Source organism: Rutilus rutilus (assembly GCF_951802725.1).
Source record: "Rutilus rutilus genome assembly, chromosome: 4".
NCBI classification, from domain to species: domain Eukaryota; kingdom Metazoa; phylum Chordata; class Actinopteri; order Cypriniformes; family Leuciscidae; genus Rutilus; species Rutilus rutilus.
This window is the reverse complement of record NC_140212.1, coordinates 2,676,755-2,698,942: the sequence shown is the minus strand read 5'-3', so window position 1 is coordinate 2,698,942 and position 22,188 is coordinate 2,676,755. Positions and strand designations below refer to the sequence as shown.

General features: G+C 36.6%; 1 protein-coding gene across 1 annotated transcript; it reads left to right on the top strand.

Moving 5' to 3' along the window:
- The first annotated feature begins 16,888 nt into the window (after window positions 1-16,888).
- Window positions 16,889-20,959, top strand: LOC311289351 (intestine-specific homeobox). Its single transcript, XM_084407281.1, has 4 exons — window positions 16,889-17,189; window positions 17,949-18,100; window positions 19,206-19,331; window positions 20,781-20,959. The coding sequence occupies exons 1-4, from the start codon at window positions 16,979-16,981 to the stop codon at window positions 20,865-20,867; spliced, it is 576 nt and encodes a 191-aa protein (XP_084263407.1). The 5' UTR covers window positions 16,889-16,978; the 3' UTR covers window positions 20,868-20,959.
- The last annotated feature ends 1,229 nt before the right edge of the window (window positions 20,960-22,188 follow it).

Here is a 22,188-nt window from a genome sequence, read left to right as displayed (position 1 = left end):
GTGTCTGGCTTTATGATTGGGTCACTGAATCATTCACTCAACTGATTCATTCAAAAGCACTGATTCATTTGGCAAATGAAACAATAAGTGTCTATCTTTATGATTGGGTCACTGAATCATTCACTCAGCTGATTCATTCAAAAATGCTGATTCATTTAGTTACAAAACAATTGACTAGCTTTACGACTGGGTCATTGAATCATTCATTCAACTGATTCATTCAAAAACGCTGATTCATTTAGCTACAAAACAATTGACTAGCTTTATGAGTGGGTCATTGAATCATTCATTCAACTAATTCTTTAAAAAGTGCTGATTTATTACAAAACAAGTAACTGTCTTTATGACTGGGTCAACTGATCACTCAACTGATTTGATTGAAAACACAGAATCACTCAGCAAAGAAACACTGTGTTGACCGGTGTGGCAAGGATTTTTTTTGTTGGTGGAGAAAAACAGGCAAAGTAATACAAAAAGCAAAAATTCAACGTTAACATGCAACTAGACAAATAGCAAAACATGCAAAAAGACAATAGCAATGAAAAACATTCAGCCATACTAGTGCATCATGAAGACATGAACAAGGATTGTGGACCAAATGGTTAAAGTTGAACAAGGTTGGTATCTTGGGATCCTGAAGACCTTTCCAGGTCTAATCGAAATGTCAGTGACTTCATCCTTTGCCAACTCAACCTTTTCTATGCTTTTTGCAGTACCCTTGCCATCTGCATTGATTTTCATTGCATTTTATTTTTTGTCTCTCACACATTCATAACCCCACCCACGGCTCATCTCACAGAGAAACTCATTCTTTATCCCAAAATCATACAGAAAAATAAATATAATAGTTTGCATTTTTTATTTTATTATAATTAAACCCTTTTTATGACTGTAATGTGAAAAAGTGAAAACATTTACTTTGATTTTGGATTGAAATGTACTTGACATGTTTTGTTGGATTCCTATGCATTAATTTATTGAAATATTTTCTTTCTTCCCAAAAGACATGCTCTCTCAGCCAAACTATTCCCCTTTTCTTTCTTTTTAATGCTGCTTTCACCATATTCATCCTGCAGTCCTCAGATGGAGGTGAAGCTTCATCACTGTAAATGGCACCTGAAGTATTTATCTGCGCTCACTCTTAGAGCCGCATTCGAGCCCCTTTTACATGGATATGGAGACTGACCTGGCAGAGATGTGCTGTGAAAACACATCCATTTATGCATGTCCTGCAACGCTAGGGTCATGTAATGGTGTGCTGGTCATTTTTAGTCAAATAAAGGCATCTATTTCACATGCATTTGCACGTTGCATTGCTCCGAGCCAAGACTTCACAGAGACGCTACAAAAGGATGTTCTTGACTTCAATGTAATTAAATCCGAAATTACGAATGCAGCTGCAAAAGAACAGTCGCATGAGGTTGATTGCCAATTAGCAGAACCTGTCAGCTAGAAAGGATATCTGACAATTAGTGCTGTGATATTTGCATTTACAAAGCAAACATTAGACGGATAACAGACACAACGTGGTCTGACTGTGACACTGCAGGTGCATCAGTCTGACAAACTGCAAAATCATTTGTTAATTATGCGTACGAGTTTACGTGAAGTTATGCTAATCACGTGCAAAGGGCAATGGCAGAGTACCAAAATAACTGCAAATACTAGGTGTAACCTAACGGTCAAGGTTTAACTGGTTAACTACCATCTGGTGTTTATATTTATATATATATATATATATATATATATATATATATATATATATATATATATATATATATATTTATACAGATTCCAGAAACAGTTCATATTGTTGTGTAAAATGTGATGCACTTTTTCAGGATTTTTTGATGAATTGAATGAAATCGTTTGTAACATTTTAAATGTCTTTACTGTCACTTTTGATCAATTTAATGCATCCTTGCTGAATAACTGGATCAGTTTCTTTTAAAAACAAATATTACTGACCCCAAACTTTTAAACATGATATATGTGACCCTGGATGACAAAACCAGTCACGAGTCGCACGGGTATATTTGTGGCAATAGCCAACAATACATTATATGGGTCAAAATTATAGATTTTTCTTTTATGCCAAAAATCATTAGGATATTAAGTAAAGATCATGTTCCATGAAGATATTTTGTAAATTTCCTATCGTAAATATATAAAACATTTATTTTTGTGAGTGAATGAAGCACAATCGCCAACATAAATGGACAACTTTAAAGGAGATTTTCTCAATGTTTCGATTTTTTTGCATACTCAGATTCCAGATGTTCAAATAGTTGAATCTCGGCCAAATATTGTCAAATCCTAACAAACCTTACATCAAATGTTATGTATACATCTCAATTTAAAGAAATTGACCCATGTGACTGGTTTTGTCATCCAGGGTCACATAGGCTATATATTGCATCAATTTTATGCACATCAGGACAAAATCCATCAACTATAATGTCTGACAATCCACATTATTCCTACGCCCCATGGCGCTTTGCTCGAATTATGGGTGTAACTTCCGTTAAACTGTAAACCTATGAACGCAATACGTTAAAAAAGTGTCACAATGAGATGACATTAATCTACTCACCCTTCAACCATCGAATATTAAAAGGAAATTTAAAAGTGTATAAGCATCAAGGTACTTTCAACAGACCAAATAACCCCAAAAGCACGTAATATGTAGTAATATATCTGGATTATGTACCTTATGTTGCCTTAATCAAAAATGTTCATTAACTTCAGCATTACGTGATACTATTTCAAAGTGATTTTCGTCATTTTGACAGATTATAAATTGCATTTACCTGTGAAAACAAACCTGGAAAGAGACGTGAGGATTTGAGGAGAATAACGAGAGATTCTTCGTGCGATCCAGTGAATTATTAATGGAATATATCGTAAATTAAATTCAGAAGAACAGACCACAAATGTGCAGGATATGCTGTCATTTTTCATACTTTAACAGCGGATTGCAAAGGGAAAAAAGAAAATAATCACGAGGAAAAGAAAGCAGCGACTGAAAAGGGCTCTTGCCGTAGATATTCTCGTTATAACATGTCACGTTAAAATATCAAGTGTAACGTTATTCTCATGATGTCTGAAAATAAATCATGAAGGAAAATTGACGGATCAGCTTTATTTGTAGGGAAACCTTATGATTTGAAATGATTCGTTTCAGCCTTTTTTAATGGAAGTTCCCCAAACCGGAAGTGCGCCCCATAATAATAAGGTCGTCAGGAATAAGGTGGATAGGAAGCTCAGGTTTTGAAAGATTCTAGATTTCAACCTCATTAATCCCTAAAAGAGCCGCCGGCTATTCTACTTGAAGAGTGGTGCAAAATCCCACCGCATGTATTTCACAACAGGATTTCATGAAGGACTGTAGCCGTTTTGAAGGAAAAATAGGCTTTATATTCAGTGCGATAAGGACACAAACGCTGAGCGGTGAGGCGCTCAATCATAACCTCCTGTAACGTTATTGTGAAGTGCTGTTGGAGGGAATGGAGGAACGCAATAAAGCCGTACGTGGCTTTGAGGTGCTAAAGCTGCAGCGTTCGAATCCCCAGCCAGATTTAACTTATGTCTATCGCTGGTTATTTACCCTCTAAGAAATGAAAACAGTCCGGAGAGATTTGAATCACAGGTAGAAGGGACGAAGCGGGCACATATTAGCTGTCAGTCGGGCCGAGAGCGGGTCTGGACGGGCCTCGTCGTCGTCGTCACGCTGGGGGAATGCTAATGGACCGCACACATTTTCATGTTCTCTCAGCGGGGCTGTTCTTAAAAACAAACTCGCAGTGAGAACACTAGACGAGCCTGACAGAAACAGAGAGCTTTTGTGCAGTAACACTCAAACTGTTGCTGCGTTCGCACACTTCATGTTTCTCCTCTCTCTCTCGCATTCAGTCTCTGCTTGTGCTCGTAATAGTGGACTGTGCACCAGTGCGATTTTAGCATCATTGAGGTGCTATTATAGTTTACAGTAATAATTGTAATAATAATTTTTTATTTTCATTATTTTCATTTCCATTTTTTCCATTTTCAATAATTGCCATTATTGTTATTATTATTATTATTATTATTAGTTTGGGCCCAAAACTGCAGAAACTATAAATAAATAAATAGAAAAGATGGATGGACAGACAGATGAAGGACAGAGAGACAGATGGATGGATGGATGGATAGATGGATGATAGATAGATAGATAGATAGATAGATGGATGGATGGATGGATGGATGGATGGATGGATGGATGATAGATAGATAGATAGATAGATAGATAGATAGATAGATAGATAGATAGATAGATAGATAGATAGATCGATAGATCGATGGATGGATGATAGATGGATGGATATATGGATAGATGGATATATGGATAGATAGATAGATAGATAGATAGATAGATAGATAGATAGATAGATAGATAGATGATAGATGATGGATGATAGATAGATAGATAGATGGATGGATGATAGATAGATAGATAGATAGATAGATAGATGGATGGATGATAGATAGATAGATGGATGATAGATAGATAGATAGATGGATGGATGGATGATAGATAGATAGATGGATGGATGGATGGATGGATGATAGATAGATAGATAGATAGATAGATAGATAGATAGATAGATAGATGGATGGATGGATGGATGGATGATAGATAGATAGATAGATAGATGGATGATAGATAGATAGATAGATGGATGGATGGATAGATAGATAGATAGATAGATAGATAGATAGATAGATAGATAGATAGATAGATAGATAGATAGATAGATAGATAGATAGATAGATAGATCGATGGATGGATGATAGATGGATGGATATATGGATATATGGATAGATAGATAGATAGATAGATAGATAGATAGATAGATGATAGATGATGGATGATAGATAGATAGATAGATGGATGGATGATAGATAGATAGATAGATAGATGGATGATAGATAGATAGATAGATGGATGGATATATGGATAGATAGATAGATAGATAGATAGATGGATGATAGATGGATGGATGGATAGATAGATAGATAGATAGATAGATGGATAGATAGATAGATGGATGATAGATAGATAGATGATAGATAGATGATAGATGGATGGATGGATGATAGACAGACAGACAGATAGATAGATAGATAGATAGATAGATAGATAGATAGATAGATAGATAGATAGATAGATAAACAGATTTATTTAGAATATAGACATTTATTTAATTTATTTTTAATTGTTTTGTATTTTCATTTTTCATTCATTTTTATATTTATATTTTATTTAAAATTCAGGATAAAATTTAATTACAAATTATTTATATTTGTTTTATCAAGTTTCTTTTTTAAATTTCATTTAATGTTTTATTTTATTTCAACTAACATTTTTTTTTTTTTCATGGTTTTAGTTTTAGTTAACTAATAACCCTGCTGTTCACAGAATGTTAATATTCTTCTATGCGTGGACATTATAACTGCATGCAAAAATGTGCAGTATATAACGTGTGGAATACTGTTTCCCAGAATGCAATGCTCATTCGACTTGAAGGAAAAGTAACATCTACTGTGCTTCGAAACATGTTTTTAACTTCTAATTTAAATAAACACATTAAAAAATGCAAAATAACCTTCCAAGTTGATAAATGGATATCATTTGAATTATCATTCGTCACACTGGATACGAGAGGTCAGGTTGAGCCCGTTGCATTGTGGTATACAGTCAAATTATGCCATATGCCACAGTAAATCTGACAGTCCATCCATCCTCGTGTCTCTTTCATGTCTGATCATTAAACACTCACACACACGTTTCTGGTCGGATGGACGCAGAACATTTCCTCCGACAGCGATGGCCTTTTCTGTCCCGATTCTGCGGCATAGGTGATGATGTCATACAGGTCAGGACTACGGAAAGCGGGACGCGCGTCTCCTCCGGCTAATGAGGAACAAAACCATCATCTGATGTCTGTCAGAGATCATCACACACACTCATATTCTCAAATCAGTCCTCAGGACACATGATGAGCAGATCTTACGCTGCAAGAGCAAGTGAGACCACATTAAATCCAGTTGTTTTTTCATTTGGTAGTGAAAATATACAATTATTAATTTGACATTTAGCGAAATTTAGTCCAACTCTTGAGGTTCTTCAATGGTTCTGTGCAACTCTTTGTATATGTGACCCTGGATCACGTCACCAGTCACGAGTCGCACGGGTATATTTGTGGCAATAGCCGACAATACATTGTATGGGTCAAAATTATCGATTTTTCTTTTATGCCAAAAATCATTAGGATATTAAGTAAAGATCATGTTCCATGAAGATATTTAGTCAATTTCCTATGGTAAATATATAAAACACTTATTTTTGTGAGTGAATGAAGCACAATCGCGAACATAAATGGACAACTTTAAAGGCGATTTTCTCAATGTTTCGATTTTTTTGCACCCTCAGATTCCAGATGTTCAAATAGTTGCATCTCGACCAAATATTGTCCTATCCTAACAAACCATACATCAATGGGAAGCATATTCATTCAGCTTTCAGATGATATATACATCTCAAGTTCAAAAAATTGACCCATGTGACTAGTTTTGTCGTCCAGGGTCACATAATATACACTGTCAGAAATAGGGGTACAGTAGGAGTCCATTTCTGTCCCCCAAGGTACAATCTACACTAACATACCCCATAGGCCTTATTATTGGACCTCAAGGTACCTTTTTGAGGGTCAAAAAGCATTAAAAGGTACATATATGTATATATATTTAAAGGTTAAGGTACAATATTGTACCCTTGAGGGTACAGCCCCAGTGACAAGCCATTGTACCCCTAAAGGTACAATTATGTACTTTATTTTCTGAGAGTGTAGACATTATAAAGACAAACCTTAAAAAAAAAAAAAAACAATTCACTTTTGATTTCATGTCGACTTTAATCTTCAAAGATCATATATATCATAGATCTTCAATATCCTGTTTCAATCTGAGATGCAGATTTTAATGTACAATTTAAAAAAATAAAAATTCTTAAAGTGATTATTTGCAGCATTTTATGCACCGCAAACAATCCTCTTCTTATCAAGAACCATATTCTCTGGGGATTGTTAATGGATTGCCTTGTGGTTTCATATATATATATATATATATATTAGAATATGTATGTATTTCAATTAATAAATAAAAAGTTATTTTACCTTTAAAATAATATAAATAAATAAGTACATAAATAAATAAAAGCGCCTATCCGCTCAACAACTTGAAGAATTTATTATTAATTTATTCATATTTTTAAACAATACCTTTCATAATATTTATAATTAAAATCTATTATTGACACTAGTATGCGGTAATGAATAAAGCTAACAGCAGTAGTATAGTCTCTGAATGTCGTCTTGGACTATATAGGGGGTAACTGGAGTAAAAAACATTGATTTTACTGACTGAGAGTATTAGTGTGTGCTGATAATCTTTCAGCTTTGAGTTTGTAATTCCTCCGTCCTCAAGCTGCAGAGCTCAAGCTTCATCCGTCTCCAGACGGAGAGGCAGAAGCTAGAGGAGGAGCGGTGATTTACTTGACGCTGATTTCATTTCAGGGTTAATGGACCCCAAAACAGTGTCTGTCTCAGATCAGAGAGTGTAAAGCAGCCGGTGTAAATCTGACCTGACAGCGTTCTCTCTGTACTGTCATTCATGTCTAAACGCGAGTGTGTGTTCAGCTTCAGGACAGAGGAGTCCGCTGGGTGATGCAGTGAATCTGACTCCATCACATACACTCTCTAACTTCACCCCGGCAGCTCGTGTGTTTAGTCATCGATGCTGATGCTCATTCCTCTAGCTCAAACAATAGATTATAATGCTAGGGTTTCATTCAATAGAGTAGAGATGTTATGTGAACACTTTTATAATTCTACATCATGAAAAAATAGAAAAGCATTACATATATAACTGTAAATTAAAGCAATAAGACTACTCCAATTCCTAAATTCTTCTTAAAATGTCAGTCAAGGTTTTTTGTAGCAAAAATACGTGTAATTTGTTTTTACATTAATATTTTATATTGTCTAATTCTCACCCTAAAAATTAAACAGGTTGTTCTTGCTACTGGCCATATAGGCAACATTTCAAAATACCATTAGAATCAATTAAATATATGAAATATGTAATATAAATACAATTGCAATAATAAAAATAAAAAAAAGATACATTTTAATCAATGAATAAATAAATAAATAAAAATGGTAGGATATACAAAATACTTATTCGGATAAATATAAAAATATGAATAAATAAACATTATTTTTTTCATTTATTTTAAATAAAAAATGTGTAAAAAAAATGTATCCGAATAAGTATTTTGTATATCCTACCATTTTTTTATTTATTTATTCCGCCATATATATATATATATATATATAAAAATAGGATTATTTTTTTTTTAAATAAATAAATAAATAGGAATCTTCCACCAAAATAAGTTGCTGAATAAGTGTTAATAAGTAAATGTAGCCAGTCAAATGGTAACATACACAGTTGTCAATGAGCCATATTTGCAGCACAGTGTTTAAAAATGGTCCAGGTCGACCGCTGTCCTGTGAATGTCAATGAATGCCAGCATTTTCTATGAAAAGAACAAGAGAAATCCTGTTTCTATGATACGACCTCATAAAGGTGTGGGGCACCAGAGTCACGAAGTAGAGCTTGAATGACAGACGTTTGTCCTGAAGTAATTTTACAACACACATAAATCAAGTTTACTGAGAAAGTCACCAAAGTCATAAAGGATTCTTGCGTGCGGTTCTGTCTCTATCCTAACAGTGAGTCGAGGAACCAATGAGGCTTCTCGTTAACGGAAACATCTCATCGGATCCATGTTGCACTGCAGCCGCTGTCATATTTACATGTACAGTGATGGGTAATGATGCTTGAAAAAACACAATCGTGAATGATTATTGCTGGAGGCTCCTTCTCATTCCTGTCATGAAATGTGATCACAGCACTGAAATATGAGATGATATATACACAGGGCCTAAAACGCACTTTTTGGCACACCTGCCGTTTATGCAGTTATGACACCAACATTTTAGATACCATTAAAAGTCACAATTCCTCTATTCCAATTTCGATGACACAGCTAAAACTACCAGCCAGTTCTTAGTGGTTTTAGTGTGTTGCAACAGTGTTCTAGGTGGTTGCCAAGGTGTTGTTATGCAGTTGCAACAGTGTTCTAGGTGGTTGCCAAGGTGTTGCTATGCAGTTGCTATGTGGTTGTAGGTCGTTACCAGGGTTTCTATGTGGTTGTGAGAATGTTTTAGGTGGTTTGAAATCTTCTGTGGTTGCTAGTGTGTTGTGGGTAATTGTCAGGGTGTTGTTATATGGTTGTTATGGTTGCTATGGTGAGCTGGGTGATTGATAACATGCTACTATGTGGTTGCGGAAATGTTCTTAGTGATTTGACCATGTTGCTATGCAGTTGCAACAGTGTTCTAGGTGGTTGCCAAGGTGTTGCTATGTGGTTGTGGGTGGTTGCGGAGTTTGCTATGTGGTTGTTAGGGTGTTCCAGGTTGAGACCCTGGCATTTCCTTGTAGTTGCTAGTGTGTTGTGGGTGGTTGTCAGGGTGTTGTTATATGGTTGCTATGGTGATCTGGGTGATTAATAACACGCTACTATGTGGTTGCGAAAATGTTCTTAGTGATTTGACCATGTTGCTATGCAGTTGCAACAGTGTTCTAGGTGGTTGCCAAGGTGTTGCTATGCAGTTGCTATGCGGCTGTAGGTCGTTGCCAGGGTTTCTATGTGGTTGTGAGAATGTTTTAGGTGGTTTGAATTCCTCTGTGGTTGCTAGTGTGTTGTGGGTGGTTGTCAGGGTGTTGTTATATGGTTGTTATGGTTGCTATGGTGAGGTGGGTGATTGATAACGTTACTATGTGGTTGCGAAAATGTTCTTAGTGATTTTAACATGCTGCTATGCAGTTGCTACAGTGTTCTAGGTGGTTGCCAAGTTGTTGCTATGCAGTTACTATGTGGTTGTAGGTCGTTGCCAGGGTTTCTATGTGGTTGTGAGAATGTTTTAGGTGGTTTGAATTCTTCTGTGGTTGCTAGTGTGTTGTGGGTAATTGTCAGGGTGTTGTTATATGGTTGTTACGGTTGCTATGGTGAGCTGGGTGATTGATAACATGTTACTATGTGGTTGCGAAAATGTTCTTAGTGATTTGACCATGTTGCTATGCAGTTGCAACAGTGTTCTAGGTGGTTGCCAAGGTGTTGCTATGCAGTTGCTATGCGGCTGTAGGTCGTTGCCAGGGTTTCTATGTGGTTGTGAGAATGTTTTAGGTGGTTTGAATTCCTCTGTGGTTGCTAGTGTGTTGTGGGTGGTTGTCAGGGTGTTGTTATATGGTTGTTATGGTTGCTATGGTGAGGTGGGTGATTGATAACGTTACTATGTGGTTGCGAAAATGTTCTTAGTGATTTGACCATGTTGCTATGCAGTTGCAACAGTGTTCTAGGTGGTTGCCAAGGTGTTGCTATGTGGTTGTGGGTGGTTGCGGAGTTTGCTATGTGGTTGTTAGGGTGTTCCAGGTTGAGACCCTGGCATTTCCTTGTAGTTGCTAGTGTGTTGTGGGTGGTTGTCAGGGTGTTGTTATATGGTTGCTATGGTGATCTGGGTGATTAATAACACGCTACTATGTGGTTGCGAAAATGTTCTTAGTGATTTGACCATGTTGCTATGCAGTTGCAACAGTGTTCTAGGTGGTTGCCAAGGTGTTGCTATGCAGTTGCTATGCGGCTGTAGGTCGTTGCCAGGGTTTCTATGTGGTTGTGAGAATGTTTTAGGTGGTTTGAATTCCTCTGTGGTTGCTAGTGTGTTGTGGGTGGTTGTCAGGGTGTTGTTATATGGTTGTTATGGTTGCTATGGTGAGGTGGGTGATTGATAACGTTACTATGTGGTTGCGAAAATGTTCTTAGTGATTTTAACATGCTGCTATGCAGTTGCTACAGTGTTCTAGGTGGTTGCCAAGTTGTTGCTATGCAGTTACTATGTGGTTGTAGGTCGTTGCCAGGGTTTCTATGTGGTTGTGAGAATGTTTTAGGTGGTTTGAATTCTTCTGTGGTTGCTAGTGTGTTGTGAGTAATTGTCAGGGTGTTGTTATATGGTTGTTACGGTTGCTATGGTGAGCTGGGTGATTCATAACATGTTACTATGTGGTTGCGAAAATGTTCTTAGTGATTTGACCATGTTGCTATGCAGTTGCAACAGTGTTCTAGGTGGTTGCCAAGGTGTTGCTATGCAGTTGCTATGCGGCTGTAGGTCGTTGCCAGGGTTTCTATGTGGTTGTGAGAATGTTTTAGGTGGTTTGAATTCCTCTGTGGTTGCTAGTGTGTTGTGGGTGGTTGTCAGGGTGTTGTTATATGGTTGTTATGGTTGCTATGGTGAGGTGGGTGATTGATAACGTTACTATGTGGTTGCGAAAATGTTCTTAGTGATTTTAACATGCTGCTATGCAGTTGCTACAGTGTTCTAAGTGGTTGCCAAGGTGTTGCTATGCAGTTGCTATGTGGTTGTAGGTCGTTGCCAGGGTTTCTATGTGGTTGTGAGAATGTTTTAGGTGGTTTGAATTCTTCTGTGGTTGCTAGTGTGTTGTGGGTAATTGTCAGGGTGTTGTTATATGGTTGTTACGGTTGCTATGGTGAGCTGGGTGATTGATAACATGTTACTATGTGGTTGCGAAAATGTTCTTAGTGATTTGACCATGTTGCTATGCAGTTGCAACAGTGTTCTAGGTGGTTGCCAAGGTGTTGCTATGCAGTTGCTATGCGGCTGTAGGTCGTTGCCAGGGTTTCTATGTGGTTGTGAGAATGTTTTAGGTGGTTTGAATTCCTCTGTGGTTGCTAGTGTGTTGTGGGTGGTTGTCAGGGTGTTGTTATATGGTTGTTATGGTTGCTATGGTGAGGTGGGTGATTGATAACGTTACTATGTGGTTGCGAAAATGTTCTTAGTGATTTTAACATGCTGCTATGCAGTTGCTACAGTGTTCTAAGTGGTTGCCAAGGTGTTGCTATGCAGTTGCTATGTGGTTGTAGGTCGTTGCCAGGGTTTCTATGTGGTTGTGAGAATGTTTTAGGTGGTTTGAATTCTTCTGTGGTTGCTAGTGTGTTGTGGGTAATTGTCAGGGTGTTGTTATATGGTTGTTACGGTTGCTATGGTGAGCTGGGTGATTGATAACATGTTACTATGTGGTTGCGAAAATGTTCTTAGTGATTTGACTATGTTGCTATGCAGTTGGAACAGTGTTCTAGGTGGTTGCCAAGAAGTTGCTATGTGGTTGTAGGTGGTTGCTACAGTGGTTGCCAAGATGTTGCTATGTAGTTGTGGGTGGTTGCCAGGGTTTCTATGGGTGTTCTAAGCGGTTGCCATGGTGTTCCTTTGCAGTGATTTGAATGGCTACTGTGTCTTTGCATGCAAATACGAGTAATAATGAATGTTAATCCAACAGAAAACATGAAGAGTATAACATGATACAGCATTTTCATTTCACACCACCGAACTTCACTGGTCTACACCAAAGCAAGCTTCCCTCTGTGAACTGTGAACAGAATGCACAATGACACTGCAGTCCCTTTTCCCAGATTAAGATTCGAGGGAAAACCGAGACAGAACAGGACAGGACAATTAGCAAAGGGAATAATGAAACGGGTCTATAGCAGACAAGAGCTCTAGCCTGTTTTGAGTTAAACACATGCAGTCATGCAACCTTTAGGCGAGTGAAGGATGGTCAAAAATAGATTCAGGCATGTAGAGAACGATGCATACTGAACAGTCGGGTGTATGTCCTCCATATACAGTAGAAGCAGCAACTAACTGCCCTTCTCATGATGTAACACACACTTAAAGGGACAGATCATCCAAAAATAAATAAATAATTGCCACTGTGGAGCTTTAAAAATGACAAAAAGCACCATTAAAGTATAATTTCTATCAGTATGTAATGACTCTGTTAATCACATAAAGCTATAATTTGACTATGAGAGCGGTAGAAGGAGAAAATTCAAAAGAACTTTTCCTTCAAACCTGTTCCTGAAGGAACTTGTGCACTTTGGACTGATTGCAGTCTCTTTAATGTTGCATGAAATGCGCTCACTCAAATGCCTTTCACCTGGCAGATGCAGTGCCATCAGACTGTGCCAAAGCCTTCGCTCCGGAGCCGAGTTTGAGCTCGACCTTCAGTGGTCTGCGAATCAGCATGCCGACTGGTAGGAGAAGAGCCTCTAGGCAGTGACAGCTCTGTGTAAATCAACCAATAGCACTGAAACACACACACCTTAGGCAACGAGCGACATTGGGAAAGCATTCTAGTATACAACTCTACAATACAATTGCAATATGCACAGCACAGTATATTGTGCAAATGTTCTGCATGCATGGAAATTACAGATGGTCTACTGCATGCACAATGCATGGAATACAATATTCAATTTCTAGTGTGACAAATGACTTATACAGTGTAAAAAAATTTAATAAAAAGAGTATTGGAGTAAATACTATTTCAGTCTTTCTACTTTAAAATGTCATGCTTAATTCACTGTGTTACTTGCCATTAGTTCTGAAATTTACTAGCAATCTCTGAGTGAAAACTGTTTCAACATAATCTTTTTTAATTGTAAAAAATATTTTTTTAAATATATAAAAAAAATATATATATATATATTTATTTTTAAATATTTAGAATGTTAAAAGTAAAAAAAAATACTATTTGAGTGATTATTTGATCAGGTTGCCAAAGGTTATGATATATATATATAATTAACTACAACAACAAAAATATTAAAAATGCACCTTTTATGCAAATGCATTTTATTTCTAACTAAGATGCAACTCTCTGATTTAAACAGTCAATATTGTGTCGTGTGACAACAAATGTTTGCCGTTGCATATGCATACTGTATTACTGCTTCAAATACTAAACATACACTAAACAGTGTACAGTATACTGTTTCATTCAGGTTCAGAGTGAACAGGTGTGATACTGTCACACTTTTATTAGCCAGTTTTAAACAGGAGGTTTGGAGAGACCCCTATGGGCATATGGCGGTACTGCAGGGAGTCTGTGGGCTGATTAATAATAAAAAAATAAAGAAAAAAATAGCCTATATATCTATGAGTATCTGGGTTTATCAGTGTGAGGGATCGCAGGTCATAACTGCAGCATGTAAATGAAGTAAATGAAGGTCGGTGTTGTTAAGACGCGTCGTATTGTTGACGTAAATTGGCCGTGAGGCTGCGAGCGCAGGATGGCTTGTGTGTTAATTGAATGTGTAATCCATTTGCTGCCTCAGACTGCAGAAATAAAGCTATCTGGCACCACTCCTGCCTCTCAGAGACAGATTACAGCGGAGACTAGGGGAGAAAAGGTCGACTGTCAGAGGAGTAGCAGACGCCCGAGAGAAGAGAGAGAAACAAAAGCTGAAGAGAAAAGAATAATCCATTTAGTAGGCCTATAGCATGCTAAATATGCTTGGAATGGCATAACAATGCCCATGTTAAAGTTTAATATAAAACTATAAGGTAACACTTTATTTTAAGGTGCAGTTACACGTTACTACGTGTACTTACTATAGTAATAACAGTAAATTATGCATAATTACAAGTAACTAACCCTAAACTCTATAATAAGTGCATAGTTAATTAATATTATTCAGTAGGCTACTTATTTGAGTCAGTACAATGTAAGTACGTCACCTTAAAATAAAAGTGTAACCAGCTATATATATATATATATATATATATATATATATATATATATATATATATATATATATATATATATATATTAAAAATAAATAACATAAAATTAGTGCTAAAATGCTAGCCATATTCCTTATTCATGTCAATAGCAGTTTGATTTTGTTCTGATTAAGGTGTGAATATTAATGTTTTCTGCCTCCCTAGTCGTATTGCCTTAATTTTTTTCATGATGTAGAATTATAAAAGTGTTCACATAACAGTGCTACGCATCTCTACACACATTCAAATTACTCGTGAGATATGTATTTACATCAAACACGCTGCTTTTGATGTCTTAGGCTGCCATCTAGTGTCTCCGGGGGTAAAAGACTTTCAAGTGCTTCCAGAAAAGCGAAACGCAGCACAGATAAACAGAGCCACACACACAGACAGATTTAGCCAGAGACACATCAGTCACGGACGAAAACGTGATCAAATATAGATGAATGTCTCCCTCGAGTCATCCATGAAGGACGTGGACTTTCAGATCTGTGTGTGGATGAATAGTTTTTGTGTTAGTGAATTATTCAGCTCAGGATGAATAACATCTACGCTGACTTTCACCCTACTGTACTCTGCTCCCGCAACCAGGGTGGGACGGAGATTAATATATGGAAACCAGGACTGAAAAGTTACTTCCCAGTCCACCCAAACTCACTGAAACTACAATTTACTGAAACTAAACTGCAAACATCGCTCGTCTCCCATGTTTAAACATCAATGCTGATACTAATTTTCACATACAAAGAGATACGTATGATATGTACATATGGGCGACTTAAAGGTAGAGTAGCAAAAATGTCCTAATTGCCAGTGCAAATGCTGAATATTGGTCATAAAAATAGTAAATTAGATTGACGATATATTCAGATTTCAGAGATATATAAAATTATATATATATGTATATGAGCAAATAACCAATGGAATGGTGTTTTAATCACGGCTGTGATAAGAAAACTTTCATTTAAACACATATACATTTCTGCTAAATCATCCTTTAGGAGTACACTAGCAATATAGATGGCCTGAAAAGTCAACATACATGAACTAAAAACCAACTCCAGTTTTCATTTTATAGTATTGGATTGGCTGTCATGTCTTTGGTGGGCGGGGCCTTAAAGGGATACTTCACCTATTAGCATTAAGCTTTGTATCAGTTGAAACCCGGTAGTATTTTCGAGTGACCGTGCTTCCCTCCCTCATGTCCCCCTGAGACGAGAGATTTCTGTATTGTGTGTCTGAAAAAAAAAAACTCTGATGACGCAAAAATCGTCATTTATCTCATCAGAGACTCTTTTGTCCAGAGGCGAGAGACTCCAGCCAATAGGAGGAGCTCGTCCCGCATGTGTTCAACCCGCCCATAGGGGGATCTCACCATAAAACGCCCTCTTTACAGTTTCGAGTCGACTAGTAGCCTAGCTGTATCATTTCTCCCGACACTGCCCTCTGTAACCGGGAGGCGTGGCTTGGGAGTGGCCTCGTAGGGCAGCGAAGCAAGTGCATTCTGGGAGTTGTAGTCTTTCATCCACATGAGCCAAAAATACATTTTCTGGCTTTTCTCAGTCTAGAAGGCACCAACTTCTAAAATAACTTCACATTCCTGCTACATAAATGACCCAATTTAAATACACATTCATCTTTCCATGCGGTGAAATATCCCTTTAAATAAAATGCACGTGCTCAAAGGTCTAAACTGCATTGGCTGAGTCTGGCTACAGTTGCAGCAACAACTTTAAAACAAAGCCAACCTACAGCTGACCACTTGGTGGCGCTGTTGTCTATGTCAAATATGCTTACATTACATCTGTGCAACTGCTTTGGCAAAATGACACTGCTTAAGTAGAAATTGCTGTCATAATTTATATAAATAAATGCTCTTTTAATATACGTATCAAGCAATTATAATGCACCACACCAGCCCATGTTGCATTGTTAGCAAATCTATAAAAGGCATGCCGTTTGAAAATATCCCGAGCAGTTTTTGATGGTTTGGAAATATGTGTAACATGTAGAGGTGGAGCATTTATGACTGAGGAGTTTTGTTACACTCCTCCTATACGCTTCAATCATATCAGACGTCTCACAGTGGACACTGGGAAAGCAACTACTGGACTTCTAGTTACATAGGAAAGCTGGAGAAGATCAAGTCGATCTGGGACGCTGAAGACGACAGCACGATGCAATTAGTTGATGTGGAGCTAGAGAAACACACGGAGAGCAGGACATCCACAAACAGCTCAAAGTTTCTGTCACACTCCATCGAGGAAATACTGAAAAAACCTTCCAGTTTGACAGTCCGACCTGACAGAACAGACAAGACGCTTAAAACATCTGGATGTACACAGACCAAGACAAAGCCGGACGCTCCTAAACTCAGCCAATGCACAGGTGTCTTTTTAACTGATATTATGCTTATAGCTTGTGTATAAGAAAAATAAGTAACATTTTATTTTAGTGTCCTTGTTACATATGTTACATGTACTTATAGTAATAACAGTAAATTATGCATAATTACATGCAACTAACCCTCAATCAAATCCTACTCCTAATCTGAGTAACAAAGAAAAAAAATTTACATGAAATTTTTAGACAAATTGTTAGACATTAAGTTAGTTCGAACAACTATTAGTCTTTACAGTGTAAAAGATCTGGTAACAGTGTTGAAATATCTTGTAACGTTTTACTTGGCAGTGTCCTTGTTGAATATGTTTACCATAGTAATAACAGTAAATTATTAATGCAACTAACCCTCAACCAAATCCTAATCCTCTAACCCTATAGTAAGTACATGTAGTTGCTCAATATTACTCAGTACTTAAATATATGATTACACTGTAACAACGACACCTTAAAGTAAAGGGTTACACTTTATTTTAAGGTGTCATTGTTACAGTGTAATTATATATTTAAGTACTGAGTAATACTACATGTACTTAATGTAGGATTAGGATTTGGTTGAGGGTTAGTTGCATGTAATTATTATGCATAATTTACTGTTATTACGATAAGTACATGTATCATATGTAACAAGGACACTGTAAAATAAAGTGTTACCAAATAAAGTGTAACCGAAAAAAATGTATACAATCTGTTTAACCCAATAAGAGGATTAGCAGCAATTTTCTGAATACCTTTGTGATGGTGCAGCTCGCGGGTCCGGTCCCAGACGGGTGCGGACCACATTCACAGTGTCCCAGCTGGAGGAGCTGGAGAGAGTCTTCCAGGAAACACACTATCCCGACGTTCACACCAGAGACCGGGTCGCCTGTCGAACGCAGCTCTCGGAGGGACGAGTACAGGTACGCCGTCCGACACAGCCGGAAAAACACACGCAATAATCCCGACCAGTGCTTCCTTTCATTAAGATATGGAGATTTTTGTAGGCATATAAGGAAGAAATGTATCATTTTATTTGCTGTAACTTTATTTTAAGCACCTTTTAGCTTTTTGGATTTGTCTCAGTAGTTCTGTGGCGCGATAAACGAATTTATATCAGAGTATAAATATTGAGCTATGAATAATATATTTAATATAATATAATATAATATAACAATATAATATAATATAATTAATATAATACTATAATATTATATAATATAACAATTTAATATAATATAATTAATAATATAATTAATATATTTACCATGTCAGTATTTGTAGCTTTATATAGGCTATATACAATTTAAGTATGTATACTTTGAGAGTCTACATAAAATATTGTACTTAACACTATAATTAATCTATAATTTCAGCTATAATATAATATACATAGTATGGATATTAAGTGGATATGAAGAAGTATATGTGTGTCATGTGCTGTTGTTAAACTATTTATTTTGATATAACACCATTGGTTTCTGGTTCAGATGTGATTGGTTCATGTTAAACTGACTTGAAACAGTTACTCTTTGACTTAACTTGATTTCATTTTGAAATAACATGTTTCAATCAAGTAACCCAATCAAACGGGACTTTCACTTCCCATCATGCTTTGCAAAGGGGCTGAACTGGGAGAGTAAATGTTGAAATAAAGTGTTATTTTGTGTTTTTTTTTTTTTTTTTAGCAAGATGAGAAAATTGTTAGTTTTAGTTGCTTTAATAAGCAAACACTAGTACTCTGGATGAAACCAGCTTAACTTCTGGACTAATGAAGTGTGTAAAGAAAAGTTATATTTAGTTTGTTGTTATTAAAATCACAGTACTAAACCAGAAGCATTAAATTAAGTTAAACTAAAACTACTCTTTCAAGTTAAATGGACATCATTGATTCGAGTTGGTTGTACATGGTTGATTCTTTTGGGGTTTACTTGTTTCAGTCATGTGGAACCACGGCCCATGATTGAATCATGTTCAGCCAAAGAGCGATTTGTTAGAGTGTAATAGTTGTTTATCATATTTGTTTAGATCTGGTTCCAGAACCGGCGGGCGAAGTGGAGGCGCAGTGAAGCTAAAGCCGCGCACAGACCGTTAGCAGTGTTGAGAGATGCTAAACACACTCACCACCTCCTGCCTCCCGTCCTCTATGTCCCGGTAAATACTTTCATTCACATCCATCCATGAGCGGAGACCTCTGAGCCAAATTACGGATGTCCTAAGAGAGAAAAAGCAAAAAGATAGCATAAATAACTTACCTTTAACTTTATGAACAAAGTTAACTAAATAACTTTAATTTAGCTAATAATTTTAATAAAATCCTGAAAGAAATTGTCTGTTGGATTTACATGATTTAATACTGTACATCAGTTCCACATTAATCAATTAAGTTAAACGAACATAATTTGTTTATGTAACTTCAACATCATGGAATTAAGTCGTTTTAAATGACCCAATTAAGTAGTCTCAAAGTGAATTATAAAAGGCTCCCTGATATAATTATTATATTCATTAATCCAATTAGACTTCATTTATTTTAGTGTCACACAATTGAATTGATTGATTATAGCTAGCTATTAGCTAGCAATAGCACTTAAATGCTAAGATTTACATTCTCCTTAAGCCAGAGTAGTTAAAAGTAGCATTATAAGTCCACAAACTTATAAATGGTTCTAATAATTCCAATGTAATTGAACATTAAACACAATTACACACCATCAAGTCTTCCCCTTTTCTCATTTTCTCAAAAACACATAAAATAACACTTAATTTCAACATTTATTCTCTCCTAATTCAGCCATATGCAAAGCATGCTGGGAACTTAACAAGCACCGCCCAGTTTCAGTTAATGAAACACAAATCATTCATGCAATCCAACACAAACGGATTAAGTAAACTTAAATTTGACATATATTTAAGTAGATTGAACACAATCAAATTAGGTTAGGACAAAATGTATAGACATGGTGTGTCTTTTTTTTTTTTTTTTTTACACTTGAACCCAAAGGTCTTGATTGGCTGATTCAGGTGTTTTGTTAGAGCTCGGACTCAAATATTAGTGCATTTATTAGATGACATAAGATTTGAGATATTAAACTTAATATTTAATTCAGAGCCATTTAAATTCCAGTCACTTGCAAAATCATTTGCTTGTGCAAATTTAACTTAAAATCTAACTAACATCCCACACTGTTTATTAAAAGATCATGTCGACATGAAATGATAATTCCCCATATCTATTTTGCGAAGGCATGTTATATATCCATGCATTCGTTTCTTTTTTTACAAATGTTTTGACCTTGTAATAAAAACCAGACCTTCTGGTGAAAACGTCAGACTGATGTATGACTTCATCATTAGGTGCGCTTAAACTCCGCCCCTCCGCTTGTGAGTGCCACGCCCACATCTCAACATCCAATCAACAACCAATGCACCAAGTCCCTGCCCTACTTTTTTTCCCTTTTCGATAATCCTGTTATACACAAATGCACATCACAATATGGAAAAAGATCAGTCGCTACTTCAGTTTCATTGCGACTTTACACTAAATATGAATTTGCAAGTTGCTAAACCTTCTGTTTCTTATTGGCTTTTTTTCAATTCCAGTGCCGGAGCTTTCACCAGAAGTTCTGGCTGCCGGAGTCAATCTGTCCTCCCATTGGCTCTCCTGAATATCATCGTTCATACTTTTGACCTTTCATAGGTCTGACACCATTCACACTCAACTTAAGAGACATTTTCAGCTTCAGTGTTATGAAGATCAAGGCCTTTTTGGATCTGTTCTTTCCTTTTGGATTAAAAGCACATTTAATATCTTGTATCATATCAACTGTTAACTTTTCCACACTGGTGTATAAGCAAGCATGACTGTATTATGTGTTTTTGTATATAAAATGTATTTAAAAAAAGAAATCATACGTGAAGTGAAGAACGTGGGGCAAGTTGTAAATCAATTTCCTTATCTCATCACAATAAAACCCTGATAAAACCACTCAGTTAATAATAGGCCTATCATTTGTGACACAGCACTCACCGGCTGAACTGAGAGATTTCCAGAAGATGAAAGATGAGATCTCATTCCCAGAGGTCTGAAGACGATCATATTTCATTCTTGAGAAAATGGCAAAAGGAAAAGTTCAGGTGAATCAATGCTGTTTTCTGACAAATATGACATCTATAATTCACGTTCACATCCAGTGGCATTATACTCAGCAAACAAAAATATATTCTACGTTTTGCCAATGTTCCCATTAAGTTATTGGGAATTATATTGGCTGAATGCGATCTGGATGTTCAAAATGTCCTGTTTTTAAAGCTGCAGTCCGTAACTTTTTTGGGGTTAAAAATAATCCAAAATAATGTTTTGAGCAAGTACATAACCAGCCAGTGTTCAAAACTCTCTGCTTGCCGTAGCTCGACTCAAAACGGTAAGCTTGTAATAATGTTTATAATTCCAGTGATACTGGTGGATTTCCGCGGGAAATTTGAGCATGCGTCATTACGTCACATCTGTACACATAAAGAAGGAGTCCCGGCTAGTCGGTTACATTGCGTGTGAGGATGTTGGAGGTGAAGATTTACAGCCTTTTCTCACGGCAATTGATATAAACTTATCAATTTGATGGCGGATCCAGAAAGGTTCAAACGACAATCACCAGGAGATTCACCCGCTGTAAAATGCAAAAGACTTCGGACTTTCGGAGTGGCTACAGAAAAAAAAAGACTGCAACCGGCCCGTGCGAAAACAAGGATTAATATCGGAAGGGCTTTAAATATAGTCACGCAATGCTTATGTTGTTAACATTAACAATTTGAGAACAAAGTATAATTTGCACGGTTTGACGTGATATGATAAGCGATCGTTAGATTTAATCAGTGCAATTTACTGCAATGCTTTTTTTCCCTTAGTTGTTCAGAACAAAAATGGATGTTACTTGTTCAGACGACATTTTCCGGTGAAAACTCTTATGTTGGTCATACTTCCAAAAAGTAGAATCTGTGATTGCGAATGCCA

Excerpts from the sequence above, each read along its gene's own strand:
- LOC311289351 (XM_084407281.1), top strand. The coding sequence starts at position 16,979 with ATGCAATTAGTTGATGTGGAGCTAGAGAAACACACGGAGAGCAGGACA. Across the intron at positions 17,190-17,948 it reads TAAACTCAGCCAATGCACAG|CTCGCGGGTCCGGTCCCAGA; the intron begins GTGTCTTTTTAA and ends GTGATGGTGCAG. Across the intron at positions 18,101-19,205 it reads TCTCGGAGGGACGAGTACAG|ATCTGGTTCCAGAACCGGCG; the intron begins GTACGCCGTCCG and ends ATATTTGTTTAG.